This window comes from Cynocephalus volans, chromosome 14 (assembly GCF_027409185.1).
Source record: "Cynocephalus volans isolate mCynVol1 chromosome 14, mCynVol1.pri, whole genome shotgun sequence".
Lineage (NCBI taxonomy): Eukaryota > Metazoa > Chordata > Mammalia > Dermoptera > Cynocephalidae > Cynocephalus > Cynocephalus volans.
In genome coordinates, this window is record NC_084473.1 from 57499510 (window position 1) to 57526924 (window position 27415).

Here is a 27415-nt window from a genome sequence, read left to right on the forward strand (position 1 = left end):
AATATAGCCATGAATATGTGACTTGCAAAATATGTAAAGCCAGCAAATGAATCAATCAAAAGTATTTTCTGATTATTTACGATGTGCTCAGCACTGTGTGAGACACTGTAATTATGTGAAGCATAAGTAACTTTAAAGCTGACACTGAACTGTTACTCCGTGGTTTAAAATGTCATTTTAAGAAACACAAATTTAATGGGAAAACAAACAAACAATCAAAAATACCCTCAAACAAACAGAAAAGGATTCTTCTCCAATATAATCCTTTCCTTAATATTTCCCAGACCAAAATAAACCTATTTTCAGGGCAGCATTCACTTTTCCAATAGGGTTAGGTTACTGCAGTGCAGAAGACGGAAGGATACGTGCCAGCCTGAGTCTTCAGACAGAGGCGAAAATGGTGCTCATCCATATAGTTTGTCTCCATGGAGTGAATGACCCGAGTTCTCACAGCCAGGGGCCTCCGGTGAAGGACCCGGAGAGGTGTTTTCTGGTCGATCTTTAAGTCCTAGAGGAGGATACGATACACAAACAGAGTCAGAGCGTTGGCACCTCCGTTATCCGCAGCTCACCACAGATGTTTCCTTTAGCGGACTCCATCTATCACTGTTAGGGTAGAAACTAATATGATAATAAATTGTACCCCCTTAGGTTCAAACTGTGGGATTTCTCATAACACAGTCCGTAATTACTCATTTCCTGGGTCCCAGTACCTTCACCATTAAAAAAGGTGGGCTTTGAAGTAAATGACCCTCAAGGCCTGTTTGCTCTAATATTCAACAAATTGGTTAGAACCATGGAGTTCTATCCTGCCCTTTGGTTCAGCACAGCCCTTCTAGAGGACAGTGTTCTTATCTTTGTTTTCTAACCCATCAGAGTGACCTAACTGGGTTTATCAAAATGTAACCCCATCATAAGTCAAGGAGCATCTGTATCTGGAAAAGGTGCATCATTGCTTAGGGTGACATTTCAACATAATAATTACAAATAAATGTGTAAAATAAACCAGGACCCCTCAATATTTGTTAGCCCACTTTGAGAATAATGATCCTGCATGTCTTTTTACAATTCAGTTTTTTTTTTTTTAGGGACACGGGCTTGCTCTTCTTACAATTAGTACAAATTAGAGAGTTTTCCTTTATGTCACAATTAAGAAGTAGAGGTTAATACTGTAAAAGGTCAACTAATTCCAAGTTTTAAAAATAGATATTGGGCATAACCAGAAACGTAGGCTCATAAGAACTTTTATTTTTTTGCAATTTCTTGTTGGAACAACTCTTCCTAATTTACATGATTAGTGAGTGCCTGAAGCCTTGCTAAGAAAAGAAAGGTTTCTGGTCTCCCTCTCAAGTTCTCCACCAAGAAAGAAAAAGCAAGTTCTAACAAAGACCACACTTGAAAGGGTGTGACTGCTTTTATCAGAGCTGTGAGTCAATGGCCCCTCCTAACTCTGTGGTTTTTACCATTCTGTAATTCTTTGATTTTAGAAGCACTTTGTTCTGACGTGATAAACTGTCTCCATAAGGTCTGACTTTTCACTGGCCAAAAAGACCAAAAAAATGAAGGATGAGATTGAACTATTAAGGAATCTATACAGACATGGCTTCCACTTTAGAGTACAAAAACAGCTGGCCTTCCAGTGAGCCCCCATCTAATGAGTGCTCTTCTCCCCCGCTTCCTTTCACTCTGGCCATTCCCAGTGCTTCGACCATGAGCCAGTCAGTGAATGGAAAAAACTAACTGAGCTGCTGGACCCATCGTTGCTTCCAACATAACACTCAGGTCAACATACATTCATGTGTCTTTTTCGGTCTGTTTGTTTTTAGCTGACAAAAGGAAACCACTTTACTCTAATGTTGCACTCTGCTGTCCCCATACTGCTGAATTTTCAGAAACACCGGCAAACACATACACACTTTTTTTTTCTTAGAAGTAGGTTACCCATAAAAAAGAGGGGACAAATAGTAAATTTGAAGTAACTTTTTCTCAGAATGGGGAAGTAACTCAATTTTTATATTTTATATGCCAATAGAATATTTGAAAACTTTAAAAATGTTTTTAGAAATCAACTAGTTGCATCATTCTACTTGGGCTCTGGACCACTAAAATAGACCCTTTCACCACTTAGTCTGTATGTGTAAAAATCATCTTTCAGCATTATTTCTGAATTAGCTCTATGGCTACCGTCAAACTGTGAATCTATTTTGTTTTAAATGAGTTTATTTTTCTCACAGCAATATGGATGGCTTATACACATGTGAAGGAATCGAGGAGTTTAGAAATTTGTTTTGCAGTTTTAAAGATATCTGTCTGTATTCTACCATCCTGAAGGCCTTAGTAGGACCAAAAGCCAAGGGGCCTTAAATATAGAATCACAGAACCTGAAAACTGGAGGGGCCATTGGACATGATCTAGTCTACTCTCTCATTTTATAGACAAGTTTTTCTAAGCAAGTGAATGACTTATATGTTTTCGCCAAAATATTCATACTATAGATATAATTCTGTACGTTGCTTTTTTTCCTCATAATATCATGGGTGCTCCTACAAGCCATAGATGTAGACATACCTCTATCTTTTTTCCTAACACTTTTTAGGTATATATATATATATATATATATATATATATATATATATATGTATGTATGTATGTATATATGTATGTATGTATACACACACTAACATATAAATTAAATGGCATCATATGCTGTTCTTGTTTAACAGATATATAATATTCCAATTTATTCTACCATTTCCTTATAGAAGGACATTTATTTTGTTTCCAGTTTTGTTGTTATTGATTTTACGACTTTGAACAAAGTCAATAAACATCCTGTGCACGTATTCTTATGCACTAGAGTTTTATTTCTACAGGACAGATTGTTAGAAGAGGGTGTGCTGGGTAGAAGACCAGTGCATTTTTAACTTTTTACAGTCATTGCCACCTTGTTTTCCACAACGGCTGAGACACTTTACTCATTTCTACTAACAATGTATGCAACTACCCTTCTCCTCCACTCCAACCACTGACAGGTGTTATTAGTCTAAGGGGAATAAAGCAATGTTTTATTGTTACTTTATCCTGGAGGTGGAACATATTTTCAAATGATTCTTGGCCATTTGGAGTTGTTCTTTTTCAGCTGCCTAGTTCATATCCTCTGTCCATTTTTATCTATTGGGTGTTTGTATTTTTCATGATAAATACAAATCCTATTTATGGTATCTTTTGCCATACAATTTATTTTCTATGTAATCATATATATGTGTATACACGTACATATACACACGTGTGCTTAAATCACAATGTATCATCCTATATATACCTTCTTTTTTTTCCCCTTGCATTTATCAGGAACACTTTTTTATGTCAATGGATATTCATCTACCACATAATTTTTAACAGCTGGATAATAATAGTCCATTATACAGTTAAACCATAATATTAAACCAGTCCCCTCTAGTAAGTCATCTAGATTGTTACAAAATATTGCCCATTTAAGCAACGTTGTGGTAACTATGTGCATCTTTGTCCCCACTTATGCTCATTCCCTGTATTTGAAAGTAAATTATCTTTACAGAAAGAGGTAAGGACAGGTGAGAAAAAATAGGCAAATGAACTGGCAGACCCTCTATAGGGAGTGACATGCTCATGTAAAGAAAAACTTAAAATGTGCAAAATGTATGTGCTTTACATATATTATCACATTTTAGTCATGTACTTAATCTTAGCATCAGTTCTATTAGATAAGTTGTATTTTATATTTATTTTAATAATAGCATTGCTGAGTGTTTTCTACATGCCAGGTACCATCCTAAGTGCTTCATATGATTAAACTCATTTAATGCAGATCTAGGATTCGCCACCAGGCAATCTGTCTTCAGAGTCAGGCTCTTAATCACAAGCAACACTCTCTCTCCATCAGGTAAGATGAATTGCCCAGTCATTCAACTAGTAAAAGGCAAAGCCAGTATTTAAATCCAGATCTCATAGACCCCATGCTCTATGACTTGCTGGTAATAAACTGGAAGACAATGGACTCTTTTATAGGCAATAGAAAAATAAAAAGAACACAAGCACTTAAACTACCTTTATGTCATTTAGGAATCCAATGTCTTTCTCCTGTATTGCTTTATTTGTCCATATTAAGGCACTATAGGTCTTGGTCTTTTCTTCTTCACCTTCTTTCATATGTCCTATTGCCTCTCTAAACGAAAACAATAAAAGAAAGTTTTGTCTGAACACATAAAATACACGTAAGCCTTGCCCCAAATTTCCCTTTCTTTAAAAATAGCTTTATTGAGATATAATTTACATACAATTCCCCTGTTTTAACTGTACAATTCAATGATTTTTAGTTTGTTTAGAGTTGTGCAGCTATTACCACAATCTAATTTTATAATGCTTTCATCACCCCAAAAAAGGAAACTCTGTACCCATCAGCAGTAACTTCCTATTCTCTCTTTCCCTCAGCCCCAGACAACCACTAGTTGACTTCCTGTCTCTTTAGATTTCCTTATTCTGAACATTTTGTATAAAATGGAATCTCACAGTATGTGGTGTTTGGTGCCTGGCTTGTTTCACCTTCATAATGTTTGCAAGGTTCATCCATGTTGTTTCACTTCATTTTATTACCAAATAATATTCCACTATATGGATATATCACATTTTGTTTATCCACAGACATTTAGGTAGCTTCTACTTCTTTGTTATTATGAATAATGCTACTATGAACATGCATGTATAAGTCTTTGTGTGGATGTATGTTTTCATTTCTCTTGTATATATATAATATCTAGGAGTGGAATTGCTGGGTCATGTAGTAACTCTATGTTTAACCTTTTGAGGAATTTGCCCAACTGTTTTCCAAAGTGGCCACACTTATAATCCCACCTGCAATGTATGAGGGTTCCAATTTCTCCACATCCTCACCAACACTTGTTATTTTCTGTCTTTTTGATGATAGCCATCCTAGTAGGTGTGAAGTGGGATCTCATTGTAGTTTTGATTTGTATTTCTCTATGATTAATGATGTTGAACATTTTTTCATGTGTTTATTGGTTATTTGTATATCCTCCTTGGAAATGTTTACTTAATCGTTTCCTCATATTTAATTGGGTTGTTAGAGTTCTTTATATATATTCTGGATGCAATTCCCTTATCAGATATATGATCTACAACTAAAACTTCACATTTGAAAATCCTCTCCAGTGAGCCTACCCTTACCTTGTGACAAGCTGCAAGTCACGTACTTGGATTTTGTTAGATGACTTATTAATTTTCTGTAGTAGCAGAAAAAGAAAAACAATTAGCAACTCTAGCTCAGTTACAGAGTTGCAGAAACATGACGATTTCCATGTCATGAAGTGGTTTACCTGCTGAAGTTCCTTAATTTCTTGTGAAGTGAAATGTACTCTATGAGGATTCACCAGCTGAATTGCAAAGGGCCTTCCTGGCAGCACACACCCCGTCATGAAACAGAAACGTGTTGATGGAGTTAACATTTGGGCTAATGCAAGAGGGTTAGGAGGTGTGAAAAATGGGTTGAGCTCAGAGGACTGAAAGTTTAGTGACATGACTACATCTGGGGAAGGGAAGAATGTGTGAAAAGAATCAAGGGGCTTTTGGAGGAGAAAAGGGTGGGAGACTGCTAAACCCCAGCCAAGGCAATACGTGAAAATGACTGCTTTCCCAAAGATCCACGAACAAGCCTGTTAACTACAAAATAAAATTCAAAAAAACCCCACTAATTAACTTGGTTACACTAATGTAACTTTGTCACAGGCAACAATGCCCAGTTGAAATCCATCCTCCTAGCCTAATCTACTAGTGAAACAGAAAAGCTGTGATTTCCATGAGAGGAAGTGTTCTTTAAATCTCAAACAGGTCAGGATTAACCTCATCATCTTTCTTCTAATGCAACAAGGTAAAATGAGAAAAGTGAAGGCCAAGAGAGCAGAATCACTTTTCAAATAAAGATGTACATTTTAAAAACTGTAATGGTACTTTGGAAATGTTATTAAATGGAAAAATTAATAATCAAACTTGTGGAAAAAGATCAGACACCTCCTCATTAATGCACATAAAAGTCCCTTATAACCTGTAGGTATGCAATAAGGATGGACTCTGAAGAATAATTACCATAAAATATATATCATATAATTTATAAAGGTAGTTCCATAATCCACAAAGCTTCCCCACTTGGAGAAGCTCTGGGCCCTGTCCACTGTGGTTTTGACTAAGTGACAACGGTGAGCCTGCTGTCTGGAAAGGGTGATAATTGGAAAGTTAGTTCCAGTTAGGCGATGCTGTTGCAATCTTACCATTTCCTAATGTTCTGACATCTACATCTTCTCTTCCAGAGGATGAAAAATTAAAACCTTTGGAAAGCAGATAAAGAAAAAAATCAGAGACATAAAAGCCCTAAGATATTTGTTCCCAACCTTTGGTAGAAACACAATTCAAGGTCTTGAACAATCTATAGGAGAAACCGAGGGACAGGTATCATCCCACCTCTAATCCCAATCGCTACTAAAAATATTAATGGCAGTAATAACACCAGTTATTAAGGACTTATTACATGCCAGGCAGTGAGCTAAACATTATGCATACATCATTTAATACTTATTATAACCTTATGAACTAGTTATTAACTAAAAGAACATCAAGCTTCAGAAAGTTAGGTATTTTTCCCAAGGTCGCACAATTAAATGGCAGAACCAGGAGTTTCTGATGTCAGAGCCAGATCTTAACTATCATCCCAGGCCACCAGCCCATGGTGGAGCCACAGGCAGAGCACTGTTTGGAGGAAGGCCCCACCAGCACTCTGGCCACAAGCTAAGGGTGAAAACTCTATCATTGTTCTTCTTTCCTTAAAACAAAACAAAACAAAATATTTACTTAAGAATTAAACTCTGTGAAAGAAAGAAGAAAAGGTTTGACTCTAAAAAGCAAATTCATTATAAAATCCAACCTAAGCTGAAACCATAATAAAACCAACGTACATCTAAGATAAATGGATCATCACAGACTAAAAGCTGCAAATATCAGAAGGGGAAACTGGTTTTAAAGAAAAGTAGTGTTACAGAACAATGTTCTTAGATATGGAACTGACTGCTGATTTCCACATCATCACCATGGCAGACATTACCATGAGCAGGCATTGTTCTAAATGCTTTATATATGAGGGTATTTCAAAAAGTTTGTGGAAAAATAAAATTAGAAGATAATACAAATCTTTCCATGAACTTTTTAAGTACCCTCCTATAGTAACATTATAAGGTGGGTACTATCATTATCCTCATTTTACTTATGATGAAGTTGAGACAGAGACAGGATAAATACCTTGCCTAAGATCACATCATTTGTAAGTGGTAGGGACAGGTATGAACCAGGCAGTCTGGCTCCAAAGTCTCTTAACCAACCTGCTATATGGCACCACCATGAAGACTTAGCCAGAGGAGCTCAGGCTTGTACCCACATGGACAGGCAGGCCCAGTCTTCTTCAACCAGGGGCTAGGAAAGGCTGAGATGCTGAGATGTTTTGGGAACCCTTGTCAGTCATTAAGTGGTAAAGGTTTTTTTTTTTTTTTCTTTTGGAAGCTGGCCAGTATAGGGATCAAACCCTGGACCTTGGTGTTATCAGCACCACACTCTATCCAACTGAGCTAACCAGGCAGCCCCTAGAGTGGTAAAGTTTGAGGTCTCTAAACATAGAGGTTGAATGCTAGGAGAAATTGGCCTCACATCCTGATTTATTCATTCACTGAACAAATATCTACAGGGTGCCTACTAGCAAGGCACTGTGCTAGATGCTGGGGAGACAAAGGCAAACAAGATGGACACAGTCCTTATCCTCACAGAGCTTACTGTTTGTGGAGGAACATGGACTATAATATAGTGGGCTGGAATAGAACAGGAAAAGTACAGGAACATTCCTGCTCTAGGAGCACAATTACAGTACAAGCTATGAGGTCTGTATTTATTCTTCAACATTCCAGCCACTTTGGAGAGTGCAAGGTGAGGAAGAACAAAATTGCTTGAAAGGACAGATGGGAAAGGGGGGAAGGGAAAGAGGACTATTCACCATTTTGACAGCCAGTTATCTCCCCGGAAAGATTCTATATGCAAAGATTCCATGTAAATTTTAGAAGGCAGGCTAAAGGCTTGAAAAGTCGCATGTAAACAACATTAAAGAATAAACCTCCTTTCCGGGATGTTTAGCAATGAGGAAAGTAGGATTTTACCCTTCTTTTGCCTTTAAGAAATCTCTTCAGCAAGCCAAGACCAACACTTGTTGGAAACATAGGCTCTGGGCTATTGTCTGTCACATACCCCCAGGGTGAAATGGGCTCCCTTGTAATTCACAGAGCCCAAAGCTGTGGTTCTCATAGAGTGGAGCAACCTGGAGCTAACTTGGTAAGGGCTAGATATCCAAGGTAGACCTAGAATTCAAGCAGTTGGTTAGGCTCAGAAGTCTGGGTATCCTGTGCTGTGTTAATACCTGAGGACTAGCCAAGTAAGCAGCCTTGAGAGACACGCTCTTTTCCAGGTGGAGAATCTAGACCAGGCAGGGAGTAGGATTCTGTGAACCACTAAGTCCCAAAGAACCCACCCTTCTGTGTTTACACTCCAATGTCAAGTTACTAATAAACCACAGCAACATAAGTAGCTTCCAGTCAGAGTCAACAGACTTAAGCTGTTGCACTAAGGATGGACAGCCATAGCTAAATGCATAATTCAAAATGGTATCTGGGAAGCTGAAAGATGCAGACTCCTTGGGTATGGTTTGTCTTGTACCTGCCCATCACCATCTCCAAACCAGCCATGCCAGGGAACCAGAGGGTCCACAGTAACTGAATCAGAACCTGTGACTGACAGGGGTAGAAGGAATAAGCTGGATTTGAAGAGATAAGTCCACAAATTACTGCAAAATTAGACCAGAAATCAAATTTGTAAATCATCCCATTGAGCTTCCCACAAATTCCACTCCATCAACAAGAAAGAGGTGCAAAAAGCTAAGCTCTTGAGGCCACAAAAGCATTAAATCCAGACTAAGGGAGAAGGGGTATTTATTATATCTTTTAGAAAAATGTTTCAAACTTGAGAACTAAGGAAACATTCTTGGACCCTAAAGTGAGAGAAACTTGTGAGGGCAAATCTTTAAATTTTACTACTGTGCAATTATGAATGACAGCTGACAAAAAAGGAAAAGGAGCCATTGTCTTAAGTATTAGAAAATACATGCTTAAAATTTAGTTGAGTTTTCTAAACTCACATTATTCCTTGCCTTATCCCCCTAATTCTGTGAAAGGAAACTTCTTTGAGCCTTCTGTTGAAAGGAACACATATTTCAAAAATAAAATCAAGGGCAAGAATGATCAAGAACTCTACATGGTTCAGCTAATCTGCACCGGCCCTCACACCTGAGGGCAGACAGACAACAGGACTGAAAGATGGCAGAGGCCAGATGATGAAGGCCCCAGTACATCAAGTTAAGTAGTTTGGACTTTATCCTGTAGCTAGTCATTGACCAGTTTTCAGCAGGGAACTGACATGACAAATATTTATTCAATAAGTGAAGTATAAATGCATTAGGGGAAAATTTCTTACACACATTGATTATAAGGGTGTCAAAATTTAATACTCATTAAATAGGGAATTAGCAAATAGATAATATGACACACCGGTTTGAAGTGACTGAGAAACAAGCTTGTATATCCCACTTAGGGAAGGGAACATTTATATAAGTAGCGAGGCTGCTCCATGCAATTTGGTTTACTTCACAGAGCTGTGAAACTTAGGGGTATAACAAAACCATCTTCCCAGAGTTGTCAGATGTGAACCATTAATCAGAAATAAAAAGTAACATATCCAGGAAGCACAGGGTTAGCAAATTCATGCTATTAACCAGGAATTTCAAATCCCCTGTCAAGGAACCAGTTAATACAGAGTCCCAGAGGTCTGCTTTTTCTCAGGCTGCTCTCAGTAAATTTCTTCAGCACACATTTACAGATGAGAACACAAAATTTGCTTTATTTTCAGATTGAGGACAATTCCCCCCCTCAAATAGAAAATGACAACAAACCACCTTCACAAAAGGTTGCAAGGGGGAAAACATATAGATGTTTCACCTCTGGCACCCTAGAGATAATAGGGGCTTCCTTGGGACCCCAATAGTTACAACTGAAGGTTTCTTGAATCTTCTTACAGAAAGGGAGTAAGGTGGCCCCAAAAAGAATCTGAAAGGGACTTGGTGTACTAAAGCTTTATTTTCACTTGTTCATAATTTACATAAGTCTATAGAAAACCAGTTTGTAAATATTAAATTAGTAGGTAAAAGCTCATGGCAGTAGCCCAGAGTTTTTACAGCTAAGATTTTGGAAAATATTAGGTTGCTGGGTTACTGTCTTCTGTATTCAGTAAACAATTCTTAAAGACCCTTTAAGAAAGGGCTCACCTACCTGATATGCAACAAATTATAAGAGGGATGTGGTTTGAAGTGCTTCTCTTCCTTCTGACAAGTCAGAGAGCTGGAAGAGACAACCATATCTCATCTAGACCAACTGCTTGTCATTCTCAAATCCTGCTTGTCTTAAGGTTTTTCAGAGAGAAGAATGGATTTCTAGCTGGTCCCTCAAAAAAAGGTTTTGTAATTATGCTAGGAGCCCCATTCCAAACAGGGACATCACTCACTGCCTGCAGTTTTTGCTGATGTGTAACATGATTTCCTGCTATTGAAATCTTAGTCCTTTTCCTCTTATCTAATCCTAACTGGAATCACAAGACTTTATGGTGCCTTTGACCTGACAGGCCTGTTGAGACAGGGAAAACTTTAAGTCTACAGGACCTGACTCATCCCACAAACTCGGGCTCATTAATACCTAGAAAATTAAAGCTACCATTAAGTCTTTGTAAAATGGTTGCTGTTGATGTATTTTCTCTAAGTCTGAATCTTATCCCAGGACACTTTATAGGTTAAGACGGAAGCTAGACATTTGCCAGTGATTATTCTTGAACAAGCACTGGATGAAGAAGTTGTGTTTTAATTTCTTTATATTCCCCCCAAAGATGCCGAGGCTAAGGTGTGCCAAGGTCAGGGCTTAAGTATATTCAGTTAAAGTAGTTTCAATTTTTTGAATTTCCCCTGGAGAGAGCAGTCATCTTGAGAGGAAAGACATCCATGGGCACCTTGGCTGAAATCAAACCCAGGCCAGAAAAGCCCAGGACATATCGATCCTTGTTCATGGGAAGCCTACAGCCAAAGGATGCAGACTTGGTAGTGATTAACAAAATACAGAAATCTTTCCTGCCACCCCCAAGAAATCTATTTATGAATGGCAGTGTATTTACAATATGAATATTATAACACTTACTCTCTGCTTTGAATACTGTTAACAGATGATCTGAAATTAATTCTTCCACTGAAGATTCCAGCTTCCTTTCTCCATCAATTATCCAAGGAGTTTGTGGTAGATTCCTGGAATATTTATTATATCGCCCTGCCAAAGAAATATCAGGTAGCCTAGATGGAATAGTGTAATTCACACAATGAGATAAAAAAGAAGCAACAACTATTTAATGAGTGCCAATATCCTAGGTGCTATGATATCAAACAAGGCATAGCCTTTAATTAACTTACAATCTAATTTGGGGAGTGAGCACATAGATGTAGATAATAAAAAGATTTAAAGTAACAAGAGAATAGACAGCTAAAGACATGATATGAATGGTGCATCAAATGAGTTTGAAAGGAATGCTCAATATATTTATTAATCTGATTGGCTGCCTAAGCACATGATATAATATTATGAAACACACCAAAGATCACTAAAAAAAGGAAAAACTTTTGCTTTTACACCTGATTAATACTTTCAATGTACTAGTCATTGGTGAAAATGTATCCCAAAGAATTCAAATACAGGGCATTTTGAAGTTTTTTTAAGCTAAAAACAAACAAACAAACAAAACTCTCTAACAATGTGCCTCACTGCTTTATGAATAAAGCTACACTGAGGCAGGTAGCTTTCATTGCTCTAGGGCTGGGTATTATAGTCAAGGCTAAAGAGCAATGCCATTTCAGCTATTAATATGGAACAGCTATAACTTTCAAAACAAAAATTGTCTGCTAGATTACCTCTTGGGAAAGACAACACAACAATTTTTTTCAGGTAGAAGCCAAGTGTTTAGTCATTTTGGAAATAATAAAATTATTATTTCAAGTTTGCTTGAAAACATCCTCTGTGCTGCTGTCTTTCTTCTGACCAGTTTTGGGTCTGTACATCTACTCACATCTCTACTTAGCCATCTGTGATGAAAACTGTTAAAACCTGGGAAGTGTCATTTCCCTCTGGTATGGCATTTTAAATCACAGATCTCCTGAGTGGTCCTTAAGAATGCCTAAGAACGTAAAATAAGTTTGGCTATCAGGTCTACTTCTCAAAAGAATAAACTAACCAAACCTAATAACAATAGGAATAAAACAGAAGAGGCATCAGTGGAGTTTTTCAGAAAGGAGAGTAAGTTGACAGTATACGTATATTCTAGACTAAATATTTTACCAGCCACAAAAACAGCACCATGAGCACATTCAATTTCAAGAACAGTGCATACAGCCTTTGGTGAGTTTGGAGGACAAGGAAACTGCCTGCAAAACAAAATAAATTTTACGGCTACTATTTTCCAGACATGATATTGAATCACAAAACTAAGATGAATCAGCATTGTCTGAGACACACGCAGAGCCTGAGTCTCTCAAGGACTAAGCCTCTCCCTAACTTTTAGTTTCAGAATAATAAGCATCTTTCAGGCCTCAGGAGTACCACTTTGAACACACGAGCATGGCACTAAGTAAATCAGGGCTCTGCTGTTACCTTTCATGCTCAGGAGGTCTCATTGTCCCAGATGATAACTTCCAACAGCCTTGAGATTTCAGGGAAAAAATCAGTATATATGAAGTGGAAGCCACTCCAGGCTCTTTAACCACTTTGCTGCCTATAGTCACTCACTGCTTTCTGCCTGCTTACATGATCCTCAATCATTTGGGTAAAGCTGGTGTGCAGAGAGACTGGTCATATGAGTAAGTACCACCTGTGGGGAGGGTACTCCAGCATTTTTCTCTCCTTTTCCTTCTCATTCCAATATGACCTTGGGAATCAGACCACAGAGCAAGAAAAAGTAGAATGTGGCAGACTCTGTCCTCTTAGCTAAGAAACTCTAATCCAACTGAAGACAAATGGGAAAGAACAATGTATGGCTTTATTCTCTGTTCACCATTCTAGGAAATTTTCAAAGCCATGGACTGGAGTCTACCTGTAAATGACTAGATGTGGATTTAACTTCAAATGTGTGTCTTGAAAATTTCATGCAGTTTCCCAAGATGTCTTAACAAAGAAATCATTTAGAAACTCAGGAACTACTGCTTGTGTAGAGTACCAGTCTTTACTTTCTAAAATTTAATAAAAATATTTCCATTCTGAGGCTCATTTTTCGTCAGTAAAATGTATGAAACTTCCTTCATAATGTCATTGTTTGAAATTTATTTAAGGATCTTCTGGAAGGATAACTACAATAATATTTTATTTAATAAAATGAATGCACTGAGAATTAAAACAAAGTTTATTGTATTTATTGTATTTCAGCATATTTTAACAAGTGAGGAAACTCATGAGCCTTCTTCTCCCTCTTCTGGACAATACTAGGAAATACAGGATTAGGGATGTGATGGGAGTAGCACCGGACTAGAGAGTCAGGACACCTGGCTCTAGTCTAGGTCCACTCTGTGACTCAGTTAAAACCTTAGGCAAATCAGCTCCCTCTTTGGATACCAATATCCTCTTCTAAAAGATAAAGAAGTTGTATTTGATTTATAAGTTCAAATATTAATCTCACAAACATTTTTTGAACACCACTACATGCCAGGGATTGGGGATACAACAACTAAAACATAATCCTGCTTCCTGAGATACATCCAGTCTTGTTTTAGAGATAATCCAGATTATCTCTAACATTCCCTTTGTTCTAAAATTCCATGATGTTTCCTTGTTTCTGTACTTCTACTTACTTGCGGAAATCCTCTTCTTTTATCTTATTCAAAGCTTTCATAACTGCCATTCTAGTGAATACCGACTATATAGGGTAAAATGAAAAGAAAAGACATTTTGTCACCTAGACAAGAAAACATCAGAGGTGAAATACAGAACATGGTTGGAGAAATTATATCACTTTACATACTTAAAGAGAGAAATACTTAATAGTTTCAAGAAAAGGTATACCTCTACAACCCTTCTCTTCAATCTAGTGTATGTCTATAATACCAGGTAGATCTAGCAGAACAGGTTTCCTTCACTACACTGTCCCACTCCTCTCAAAGTATGGTACACGAAATGATGACATCGCAGGAAATGTGCTTTGAAATTTTTTCCCCCAGACTTCAAGAAAAATTTAGATTGATTCATCTACATTTTCTTCCCTACATCCCTTCAGAGGCCACAGTATGTATTTTAGGAGTTAGTTGCCAGGGTAAGGGGCAAAACAGAGCCAACCAGCCTGCCTGGGCATCTAGCAACTCAATATCACTCACCTGCGACAGACAAAGTAAGCTAACACACTATACTGAACAGAAGGCATCCACAACAAATGTCTCACTTGGTTTTTGGTTCTGTTTTGTTTTGTTTTGTTTTGTTTTTTGTGGTTGGCCAGTACAGGGATCCAAACCCTTGACCTTGGTGTTATCAGCACCATACTCTAACCAACTTAGTTAACCATCCAGTACCCCACACTTGGGTTTTCTAAAATAAGAAAAGCCAAACTAGACTTAGTAGAACTAATCAATGCATATATACATGGCTTACTATGATAAATCATAATTATTTCTTTTGTTACAAGAAATCACGTTTTACTGAAAAGGAGTAGAATGTAGGCATCTCAACAGTTTATCATGAGACAAAGCAATGATTTTTCTAAACCATATTCTGGGGAATCCTAGGGAGTTCTACAAGGTACCACAGGATTAGAACTGAAAATTCAGTGCCTGTTTGATAAGGCATGAAATCTTAGGCCTGACAGAAGCTCAAAAGGTCATTCAATTTACTCCCAGCCATGAGGCAAGAAAACTACATTTGAGATTCTACAACTTCCAATGGCCAAATGGTGTGAGTCTATGATGCCTTGACAAAAACCTTCCTTATCCTATTATTTGATGCCGGCACTTGTATATTTTCTCAAAAGTAACAAAAAATAAAACTAGATATTCAATATAAATATGTCTTACAAGTATTTAGGCAGAGCTTCCCAACTGGTGTGGCAAAGCAGTGGACCACAGTTGTGCTAAGATGTCGAACCCTTCAGTTCACAAGGGCTGCCGGGCAGGGCCTGGAACAGTAGGAACCTCCAGGCCTGTTGTTTCCAACCTGGAGCAACTTTATCTGCTAACCTCAGGGTGCTGAACAAACATAGTAATGTTCCAGGTGTACCATGACATGAGAAAAGCAGGCAAGCACTGCTTTAGGCTTGGCCTGCATTCCCAATTACTTCTGCACAGGGTATTTGGCAAATGTTTCAAACTTTTTTTCCCATCTCTAAAAGCCCCAGCAATTAGTCAAGGCAAGAGGAAAGACTAACAGATATATCTTTGACAATTAACTTATATCCTTTTTAACAAGCACAACAATGAAATGGATGTCAGTAAAACTGTAGGAATGCCTGACTTTCTGTACAAAACTAGTTCATAAGTAACTGAGACATGAAAGATTGCCAATATTGTGTGATGCCATTCTATCCTGGCATAAAATGAACTAAAAGTGCATGCTAATTAATTTGCTCATTAACATGAAGTCCAGCTTACACAGTAAAGGGGAGTTTGAATAAAATGCCCATTTTGCAAATGTTGCCTCAAATAGGCTATATTAATTCATGACTGTCCTAAATAAAATACTTTGGATTATATTTTTAAAATACCAATTTCTGGAAAATGGATATCAGACAAGAGCTTAGAATGCTGCTGATAACCATGGATTTTTCCAGATTATGTAATTTGAGGAATTAAAATCTAAAAGTTGAATTTCCCCAAATGGGTAATAGTAACATCATTGAAACATAAGTTCTAAATTTAATGACATCCACGGAACAATCAAGACATTGTCTTCCTAGCCAGAGGCAAAGGTACTGAGAGTTGAAAAAAGTAAAAATAAATATAGCAGATGGAAATATTTAAAGGCTGATTCTTAGTATAATAGAGTTGCCACATTTCTAATGCATATCCCTTTTCATTGTTAATTTGAATATTCAGTGCAGACAAAACTAAAGAATAACATGCGGGAATGCTTACCTGCTTGTTTTTGGCGGGCTTGAAACAATCTGGGCATATCACACCTCTGAAATAAAATTCAAGTTAAAATAAAAGGTTAGTTAGTTTATTTTGGGGTGGATATAATTCATATATATTTTATACAGCATGGCTGCTAAATTTAGGATGTCAGGAGCAGAAAAAAATGAATCCTTATGTGAGCTGCATTGGTTTGTCTACAAACCTTATATTAAAGGGCACATTTTAAACCTACTAAGACATGACAAATTCTGAAATGCTCATTAGAAAGAGTAGCAATACTATTTTCATGAAAATCAAAAAACATTAACAATTTTACACAACTGACATTGTTGTTTATGTGGCAACTTACAGGAAGTGGCAATCCTCAACTGTTTCTGGGTGGGCAAAGACCACACTCACTTCAAACGAGCTCTAAAAATTATAAAGACAGTTTTAAAATGAGCAAAAGGAAACTAACATCTAACAACTTATGAATGGAAACAGAAATTAACTCTCAAAGATTGGTGCAGAAAAAGAGTGACAAGAAAACTGGAAAGACTACTGCTCTCAAACCAGTTTGTTCACAGGACAGCTGTAAAGGAAATAATGTTTTGTGTTTTTTAAAAACTTCTAAAATTCAGTCACTAGTGATCCTACCAAAAAAGTTTTAAAATAAATTTGTATAATTTTTGGACAAATATATAAATGAGGTGTAAAGATGAATGAGAATTCAGGGAACTGGAAAAGGTAAGTGAAAGGAATTATTCTGTCAATATTATGCTTAGAATTATCAGCAAGGCAAAAAACATTTTATTCACATCCTTAAAAACTGTGAAGCTTCTTTTTAAAGTGCTTAAATTTCTTAATGGATTTGAGTTTTAAAGAAAGATCTTAATTTTTTTGTTTTATTACAAAAGAAATATATGTAAATTGCAAAATAATCAAACACAGGATGGTTTTCAATTCCATTCCACTGAGGTAGAACCAGTAACAACTTTGCATGTTTCTTTCTAGCCATTTTTATAAATAGAAACATATGTGCATATCCTTTTTGAAATATTAAACATGCTTTTGGAAAACTGCTTTATTTACTATTGTGTCATGGATATCTTTTCAACTCTAAGAACTGTTGGACGTTTAAGTTGTAGAAAATTTTTTTGTCATAAAAAAATGCTACAATAAACATTCTTGTAACGAAAAAAGAACTATTTAGTACTCTATATACTTTTACCCCCACAGGAAATATACAAAATTCCACATTGAAAAAAAGCTGTAACTGTCATGATATGTTGCAGTTTTATCTTTTTTATTGAGTTCTGTTTTTATTGAGCTCTGTATTTACTGAGTTCATTAGCCCAAGCAAGCTTATTAGCTACTCTGGAATCACAATAATGAATAGCTTTCTTTTTTGCTTCTTATTCTAATCCACAAAATAAAATTAAAATGAATGACACATTCCTTTTATTCAAGAAAACTTCACTCGACCTGAATCTATTAGAACATTATTGCATCTTTTGTTTTCTATTTTCTGCTCAACATCTAAAATTATTTGTGCTTCAAAACTGAAATTTGAGGTAAAAATATTTTGCATTAATGATTTCTCTAATTTCCAAAGCACTTTCATTACCTCATTTCCTTTTCATACTATCTGTGAAGTTTTATTCTCTATTCTCTCAGTACTTGGTTTAAAGGACAGTCAGAGCTTATTCTTACTAACAGAAATAAATAGAGCTATATAATTCAGAATCATTAAAAAGAACTATTTTGGAAGATAGTTTTGCGATTTTACTTGAATAGGGCTGTAACTGATATTCAGGGAATTTTTTTTTTTTTTTTTTTTTTTTTTTTTTGGAAGCTGCCCAGTACAGGGATGGTACCCTGGACCTTGACATTATCAGCAGCACACTCTAACCAACTGAGCTATCCAGCCAGCTAGGAATTTCCTTTAAATGAAATAATAAAGCAATGAGGCCATACTATTAAAATCTAATTTAAGATGACCTGGGAATATGTCCTATTTTCACATCCAGACACCTATTGAGCTCTTCCTTGAAATTCAATCCATTCCAGAGACTGAGGCAAGCTCTCCTCTGGAATAGAGGGAATGGATAAATGTTCTGGCTTCAAAGACAGTTACTGCCTTATAGTAAACAGAGGGACTTGAGATACCAACAAGGCAGGATAGATTGAGCCTATATTCTTGCTATGGCTCAATAGGTTTTGTCTATATATTTGAAAACAAGATTAACCACTGATAAATCAAAATTAAATAGTCTAGAGTTGACCCTACACTTGCTCACAGTTATTTATATATTGCTTTGTATCAGTAAATCTGTCTCTCCAATTAAACTATAAATACACTAAAGGCCAAGATTCATTTCTAACCTTTTAAGGTCAATTAGGGTATACTGCAACTGTTACACTTATAAGTGTCTTGGATCACAAAGAAGTCTTTTGGGGGTTAAAAAAAAAAAAAGGAAGGGCTTTAACCTCAATTTAAGACTGTTAGAAATTAACATTTTAAAAGCTTAAAAATCCTTCATGGGATTATTTAAAGAGAAGATTCTATTGGCTAACCAAAACTCTGCCACATAATTAAGGAAAATTAGTAAAACTACAGAATGAAATTAACAATGCTGATGACCCAATACCTTTCCATCAATTGGAACACCCAGTTCCTCTGAAAACAGGGGGTGAGTTATCCATTTGTAGGCTTCTTTTAGCTGAACTATATCATTTCTTCCCAGCAACAGACTCTGCTTTCTGAATAACATAAAAATTAATTCACTGTCATAAAAACTTCACTTTTTTCATTAAAGGCAAGAATTAATGCAATTATTGAAAAATATTGATAGAGCGCATACTATGTGCTAAGCACTATTTTACACATTAGATAGAAAGCAGAGGACAAAGCAGACAAAAATTCCTCATTTCATGGATCTTGTATTCTAGTGGAATCAAGTAACTACTTTTTAAAATGGCATATAAGACAATTTTTAAAGCTTCAAAGACAAAAGCACACTAACGGGTTTTTCTGAGAGAACTGCCACATTCCAGGATTTATACCTCTGAAGACAGAAGGGTGAAACAGAGATGATTGATTATTGCTCAGAAACTACAAAATTGTGAATTACAATAATCACATCTCTATTAAAAAATGCTTGCATCTCCCCTCTTGCTGAAAATGGGGATTAGTTTTGGGAAATCAATGTAAAAGCTGTACTTTTTTTTTCTTACTGCTAAAGAAAAAATATTAAATCTTAAAGTATCAATGTTCTGAATGTTCATCAATGTAATATCAGATAAACATCTGAATAAAAATCTGACATTCCCCCAAAATCTACTCATGAGCCAGTAAATAGGTTTTGGGAAGTCCCCATTATGAGTTTTAGCTTTAGTCTGTAACCTAAAATTGTAATAGAAAGGAACTGAGGTAGAAAAATATATTATGGTATTATTAAAACTGCTCTACTCTGCTGAGAACACTGGGATATTGCTAACAAACTAACAAGCCCACATCATTCAAATGATTAAAACTTCAAACCAACTTTATGGCTATTTACAGGGTTGCTTTTAACAAAGAGATGTTAGGGACAACTTGTGAATCATTCCTCTTAATGTCTGATTTTCACTAATAGAAATTACTACTTATAGGCAATATTCATTGTAATTTAATTCTGCAAGACTGAAAGACACTGCTAGCCACAGGTAGAAAACAAAAAGTAATTTAGCTAATGGCTAAATTTAATTGATCTGGGGAAAAAAAGAATAAAAGGCCACTGTTCCTCTAAAAATGCAAATTAAGAAACAGTTGATCTACACATTCTGTATCCAGCTGAGAACATAACTGATTACAGGGAGTGCTTTCATATGCTTTGGGATTGTGGCTTAACAATGAAACATCCCGATAAGCCCTACATCTGACAATAACCAAATTACTTCTCTACATTCGAGATTTTATTCCAACACTAAGTGTTTGAGATTCATAAACTGTTACTAATTCTCTGAATATCAGAAACATTTTAGATATTTTAAAAGACAGTCTTGATATTGTATCAACAGTTTAACTATTGAATGATATTTGCACAAAATTGCATCACAGTTGAAAGTAATTAATGTACAAGATTACATTTTAAAGGATTAATATTTAAAAGAAGCAAGCACAAGAATGGAAACTATTTAAAAAATTGTTTAGACTCTAGAAAGTCCAAAGGGTTGCAGCAAAAACCAATCCTAAAAATGAGTTAAAACATTACTTATTATTTATTTAAGAAAATTGGTATTTTAAATCCTTTATTTTTTGAAATATATTTAGAGCATCTTAGTCCAGTTAAAAAACTTCAACTACAGGTATTTTTTTTCCCTCCAGAGTGAAGAGACAGAGGAAAGGGTTAACAGACAGCTTAAAAACCTTATCTTTACATATACAGCAAAAAACCAATACCTAAGATGACAGATTTTCAATTCTGAAAGTTAAATGTGGTTAATAACTTTTCTAATATAATTTAGAATAAATGTTTTCACAGAGGTCCTTCACATATACTTGACTGTCCTTTAGAGGGTTTAGTACTCATTAAGGTAAATTCAGTTCCCATTTAGTACTTAGTAACTGCATCTCTCTCCTCTCTGTTAGATAACTGCTGATGAGGATGTCACTTGCAATCACTTTTGCTATAGATACAACACAACCACCATTCTAGAGAAAAGATGAACAAAAATACCCAAGGCAATTAATTCTTTTCTAAATTCCCTGAATCAAATCTTTAATGGCAATTCCTCCAAAATCTTTTCAACCTACAATGAAGTAAGGGCACTGAAGGAAAAGACTAGTGTCCTGTCATTTTTCTCTTCCAGTATCCTTATGTCAATCAGGATCTTTTGAAAGAACTAAGGTTAGTTTGAAATCCTTTGATAAGGAATGAAAACAGCAACTCACTAGCAATGTAGATACAAACTGAAAACATTTAGAAAAGAGCATGCTCTGACTATGCTAACAAGTTTCTAAAACATAGGATCAAATTTTATTATGCCAGAATCATAAGTATTTGAGACTAATTTCATAAAACCTAACTAAACCCCCAAATCTTTGTATGCATATAATTATTACCTTTTAGAAATGCAGATGTGAAAAACAAACCCCAAAAAAGCCAAGTTAATTACTTTTTCTGTAAATCACTTAACCAAGTATGAGATTCCAATACAGAAATATATACTTCTCTCTGGCTTTTCTCTACACAGTGTACAGGAAGCTCCAACAGTCACATGGCCCTTTTTAGTCTCAAAATCCAAAAAGCTCTGGAAAATTAAAGTTGCTTTTTTAAAACTCAGTTGGCAACTAAATCATGATTTGAACAAATGAGGATATTGAGAGACTATCAAAATTAGTGTGAATATTCATATATTTCATTGCAGAAATATTAATATGCTTGATTATATAGTAGCACCCCAGGCTCTGGAGGTGAGGGGTATGTTATATATGATATTTATATTACATTTCTAAAATCCAAAAATTCTAAATTCCAAAACACATTTGGCCTCCATGGGTTTCAGATAAAGGATTGTGAACCTCTGTTTTCTATGTCTTATCTATGTATAAACTCACTGCTGTTCTTAACTAGGATTTTACTCCTTATCTTTTATGGCATAATTTTATAATTTGTTTCTAATTTAGTTTCTAAGACCAATGTAGAATTTACTCTTTTAAAATAACTTCCCAATCTATATAAGTGCCTAATGCATATAAAATATGCATTAAATCACATTAAATCTACACACACAAAAAATGAATCTTAAATCTACACATACAAAAAAATGAATCTGGCTTAATAGACTACTAATATGCTATCCAACTAAACTAAACAGGTTAACACTCTAAATTTATACAATAAAAAATGTTTCTTTACACCAATTTCTCTAGTAACTAGTGAATTCACTCTAAAAAAAGAGATTGTAGTAGTAAAAGTACTTTAAGAATCAGGTAGCTTGTATTTAAATGGTAGTAAAAATTCCCTACCTAAATTACTTACCCCATTTCCTGTTTTACCAGCAACCATGCAGCATGCTATAGGCAATTCAGTCACACCCAGAAAACAGAGAAAAGAGGGGAAATGTTCAGTGAAATTAAGTTCCAACATCATTACCTAAGTGTTTAACTAATTTGCTAATCAAACTCCCCTTTTTAGGAGAGGAGTTAGTGTTTAGAACTGTGGCACTGACCTCAGTCTCATTTAAAGTGAGAAATGAAGTAAGATTTCACTTTGCAATGCTGGTTTGTTGTGGGCTAGGAATTCAACAGGGGTATCCCCCTCCTCCCTACAGATTTCTACTTCTCATTAATGAGGTATGAGTGTTTCTTAACATGGGTAGTTTACATTTTTTCTTAAAATATTTTATTTCATGGGGGAAAACCCAAAGTAACCCTGTACATAGTCCCCAAAACATAGAATTGATGGCCCCAGTTTTTTTGTTTTTTGTTTTTAAATTAGTGCTAACATATTTTCAACTCTATCGAGTTAATGATGTCTACCTACACTTAAGTGTTCAGGAGTAAAATGTAATAATGTCTGAAACTCACTTTGAAATACAAGAAAAACTAAGATGGATTGATGGATGGATAAAAAGATGGCTAGATATATAATAAAGCAAATATAGGAAAACAGTAACAATTGTAGAATCTAAGTGAGTATATGTGCATTCACTAACAATTCCTTCAACTTTTCATACATTTGAAACTTATAATAAAATGTTAGAGAAAACATTCTGGGAAGGATTAATAAAAAACTGAATAAACTGCTAAGCTGAAGATGATAACATTCACAATCACAATTGTTAACGAGAATTAAACAAAACTCATGTAAAATGCTTTGCATAGTAAGTGCATGGCATTAAGATTTCTCAGTTTCCTATCAGACTCCCACAGCTTTCACCTTAAAGAATGGTAATGACATGTCCTGTCACAGTATATAGCATTTTGTGAACATGACAGGAACATACACATATATACCATATGTAGTCTCTGCTTCTACATATCACAAAATTGGCCAGTCATTATCATGCACATCCACTTCAAGACATGGCTTAACATATGTATATGCTGTGGTTCATATGTGCAGCCCTGTCCTTTTAAACAAATGTGACTTCCTTCAAATGATCAGCAGGGCAGTAGAGACTTCTAAAGACTGAAGACCATTCAGAAACATTAAGTGCATTAATTCTTTCGGGCTGAGCGAAAAAGAACAAATGAATCACTAGCTAGGTAAGAACTGTTCCCAGTGCCTAAATTTCTCATTAGTACCTTCTGATTAATTTGCTTACTCTGCTAGCTCAACCTAATACCATTTGTAGTACTACAAGACCCTCCCTTCTTTCCTTCCATTTATTCAAGCCCCGTTTCAAAGTGTATGGGTATCGTATAACATACAAATTACTAGGAGTCAGAAAACCTGCCCTTTAGATTTTGCTTAACTTCTGCGATTCAATTTCCTAATGTGCAAAATGAAAAAGTTGGCCTAAGATGAATGTGATTTAAACTTTTCTGAATGGCTAAAGGTTATCATAAAGGAACATTAGTACACTGTTTTATAATAAAGAGTATTGAGACTTATTGGACTTTGAGATCATAGAAAAAATGAATAATTGTCTCCTAAAGTTGAAACCTTGTAGTCAATGATGTCCCACCCTTCTGTTAGCCTCATACTTCAAGAGATCAAGAAACACTTATTTCCTTATCTATGCAGGGATACTAATACTTTCCTTGCAAGGATATTGTGAGAATTTAATGAAATCATGTATGTAAAGAACCAAGTAAGATTCCTGGCATGTACTGAATAAATGATAATATTATTGTTTAATTGAAACTTTATCTACAATTTGCAAATAATAAAATTCAAGTTTATCCCTTAAAAGACTTACAGAACTTGATCCCATTCCCTTATATCCCCAAATTGTTCTGCTACAAGTAGTATTGAAGCCTCCCTCACCAATGAAATCTGAGCTATACTAAACTATCTCTTCTTTAAGGGATCTCAGACTCGTCTGTCCTTTCTTAGTGAGTTTTGTGTCTCTTCTTTTGAGGCAAACTCTGTTCCCTACAGTCACTTCCATGTGATGCCATCAAGTCTGCAACATAACCTGCCACCCTCTGATTATAAGTAAGGCAGAACTGGGTTGCCAAGGGAAATCAGATAACCAGGTATACCATGGGAAATTAAATCAAATGTCTTCAGTATCTGAGACTTGTTGAAGGGTTTTTCTTTCATAATCCTCCGCAGGCTCTCTGCTCAATCATGCCAACAGGTTGGACAGAACTAATCACACAGCAGTGACTAGAAGGCTGAATCCCAAAGAAGTCAGTATTGCTCAATTAACCAATTTTTACTACATGCTAATAATACCCTGGACCTCTTTCTGCCAAGGAAAAAGAAATACATCTCTCCCTTTGAGGTCACCAAGATAATTTTAATAAATGTTCTATTCCTTAGTCAATGGGAAAAAAATCAATTCTCTAAAGTAAGCTATTAATTCTTTCTCCCCCACAGAACCAAACGGCATTAAAATGATCAAGTTTAATCAAATTTCATACCAGAGGCAGTATGTCACCCTCTGGAAATTTAATCCTGGACTCTGCTTTAACTTTATTTGAGAATTCTAGACAAGTCCTGAATGGGGCAATTGAATAATTGCTTGCTAAAGTGCTGTGTACTAGTAACACTAACACACACACACACACACACACACACACACACACACACACACACACACACATACATACATACACTACTGACTAGAAGTTCTATACCTGGGAATGGCTTTTGAGCTTAGAGGTTCATCTAGCATCAAACAATGAGAATGAGTGAAAGGGGGATGAGAGATTGAGGCTGATTCAAGCAGAGGTGGCAGAAAGGAAGGACAGAGAGAAAGAGGCATTAAAAATGGCATGTTGTTTCAAAAGGAGAGAACAGAACTGAAGTTACCAGAGGTGGGAAAGCGAGGACAGGGTAAGGGAGGAACTGGTAAAGGGCGATGAAAAATGACTACATTGTATGATGTTGAATATACTAATTATCCTGATTTGAGCATCACATATGGCATACAAGTAATGATATTCAACTCTGTACCCTACAGATATGTACAATCAACTATGTTACAATTTTTCTTAAATTAAATAATTTTTTTAAAAAAGGCATGTTGGAGAAATACAATTGAGTAAAGTTGGAGCATAGGGGTGTGTGTGTGTGTGTGTGTGTGTGTGTGTGTGTGTGTGTGTGTGTGTGTGTGTAAATGAGGGTATGGGTTCCATGATTAGAGATGAAACTGGAAAGGTCAAAAGGTTTGGAGTGCCAAGCTAGGACAAGAACGCAAAGACTGAAACCATCACATGACAAATGCCACATACATTTGATCTTTGAATCTCCTATATTTCATCAGGTAGCAAAATAACTATCATTTTCATACTATTGTTTTTCTTATATGGCAGTTTGAGAGGAAAATAAAATATTTCTTGTACCAAAATATTTCTTTATCATACATGGGAAAACACAGTGTGGAAAAGTCATATGTTCCAGAAAAAGGAGTGAATGTGTCCAGCCCCCTTTCATTTTTTTTTTTTTTCTTTTTTTGCCTATCTGGCCCTTCTAGATACCTAAGTCTGTAATTCCTAATAGAGGGGAACAAACATTAGACCAAAAGGCAGGCTCTGCTTCTAAACACCATATGATTGCTTGCAAAGTGGCTTATCTCTCTGGGCCTTAGTTCCTCAACCATCAGATGAAAGGATTCAATACTTCATTATTTTAAGGGTACTGCCTATGTGGTGCAATCTTTACTGAGAATACAGAGATGAACAACCAGTTTCTACCCATGATTGAACCCAAGAGAGATAAAAGGGAAGTAAAATGATAATAAACATCAGTAGTATTAATAATTAATAACATTAATGAAAATAAAAGAGTTGTTGTGACAGGGATATACTTAAGGGGGGACAATTAAAAGATCCTCAGCTCAGTCTTTTGAGAAAAGTGACACCTAATCTGAGATTTGAATCATCAGTGACTTAGAATTAACTGGGTAAAGAAATGGGGAAAGTTCCAAATAGAGGAAATCCTAAGGTGTAAAGGGCAGATTGTGCTGGGAAGGTTCTGAGAACTATAAATCAATGGTCCCTAAAGAGCTGAGGATGTGTGGCTGGGGAGTGCAAAGGAGGAAGCAGGATGTAACTTATAGAATGACTGTACCCATACTAAGGGGTTTAGATTTTACACTTAGAGCAACACGGTGCCACAGAAGGATTTTAAGTTGTGGAGAGGCACGATCATATTTGCCTTCAGGAATGCTTACTCTGGTGGCATTGTGAATTAGAGGAGGAAGATGGGAACTATGGAAAATGAAGACATTTGATAAACTAAAGCAGTAAATCAAGCAAAAAATAAATTATGGCAGTGCTGGTGAGGATGAAGAAGAGTAGGCAACTTTAGGAGATAATGAGGGCACAGACTGGTGGGACTTGGTGATTGGCAGTGATGTTGGGGTTTCTAAATTACCACCAACGCCCTTCAAACTCTAAAGTCTTTTCAATCCAACACATTTCTTGGACTCATTTATAATAACAAAGATAATACCAAATGTCGACTTGTACCAATAGGGAAATAACCATAGATGTGTGGGTAGATAAAGGCATTAGCAGTACCCACTGCTCCCATCTCTTCTCCCAACACACTCAAACACACACATACATATACACACTTGTGTATTTTTCTTGCACACAAATAGCCAGTTGGAAACTGTGCTCAATAAGTAGGTTAGTAACTCTCCTTCCTTCTGCCCATCCAGGGCAAATGCCTAAAATTCCTTCTCCTCTTCCTCCCCCCACTGTAATCTGCTACAACTTCAAACTTCTGCTCACTAGTACCTGTTCCTCACTTTGTGTCAGAGTTCTGGCAGCCTGCTACAACCTTGACCATCTGCCTCACCAGGGCCTGCTCCTCACTTTTTATCTCAGGCATGGTAGCAGAAAGAGGAAGCAAAGACAAGGAGAATATTCCCCTATAACCACTGCTTGACCCTATCACTTAGCTGAGGTAAAGACTTCTTCACTACCATCTCCTCACCCCCATC

General features: G+C 36.1%; 1 protein-coding gene across 1 annotated transcript in view; it reads right to left on the reverse strand.

The window, feature by feature from the left end:
* Nucleotides 1–27415, reverse strand: part of PUS10 (pseudouridine synthase 10) — a 69201-nt gene that overhangs the window by 4418 nt on the left and 37368 nt on the right. The window contains 12 exon segments of the mRNA XM_063078615.1: nucleotides 366–508; nucleotides 4087–4204; nucleotides 5224–5279; nucleotides 5373–5449; nucleotides 6321–6377; nucleotides 11373–11498; nucleotides 12558–12643; nucleotides 14060–14124; nucleotides 16325–16370; nucleotides 16674–16735; nucleotides 18955–19066; nucleotides 22330–22364. Of these exon segments, the coding sequence (XP_062934685.1) occupies nucleotides 366–508; nucleotides 4087–4204; nucleotides 5224–5279; nucleotides 5373–5449; nucleotides 6321–6377; nucleotides 11373–11498; nucleotides 12558–12643; nucleotides 14060–14124; nucleotides 16325–16370; nucleotides 16674–16735; nucleotides 18955–19066; nucleotides 22330–22364 (983 nt within the window).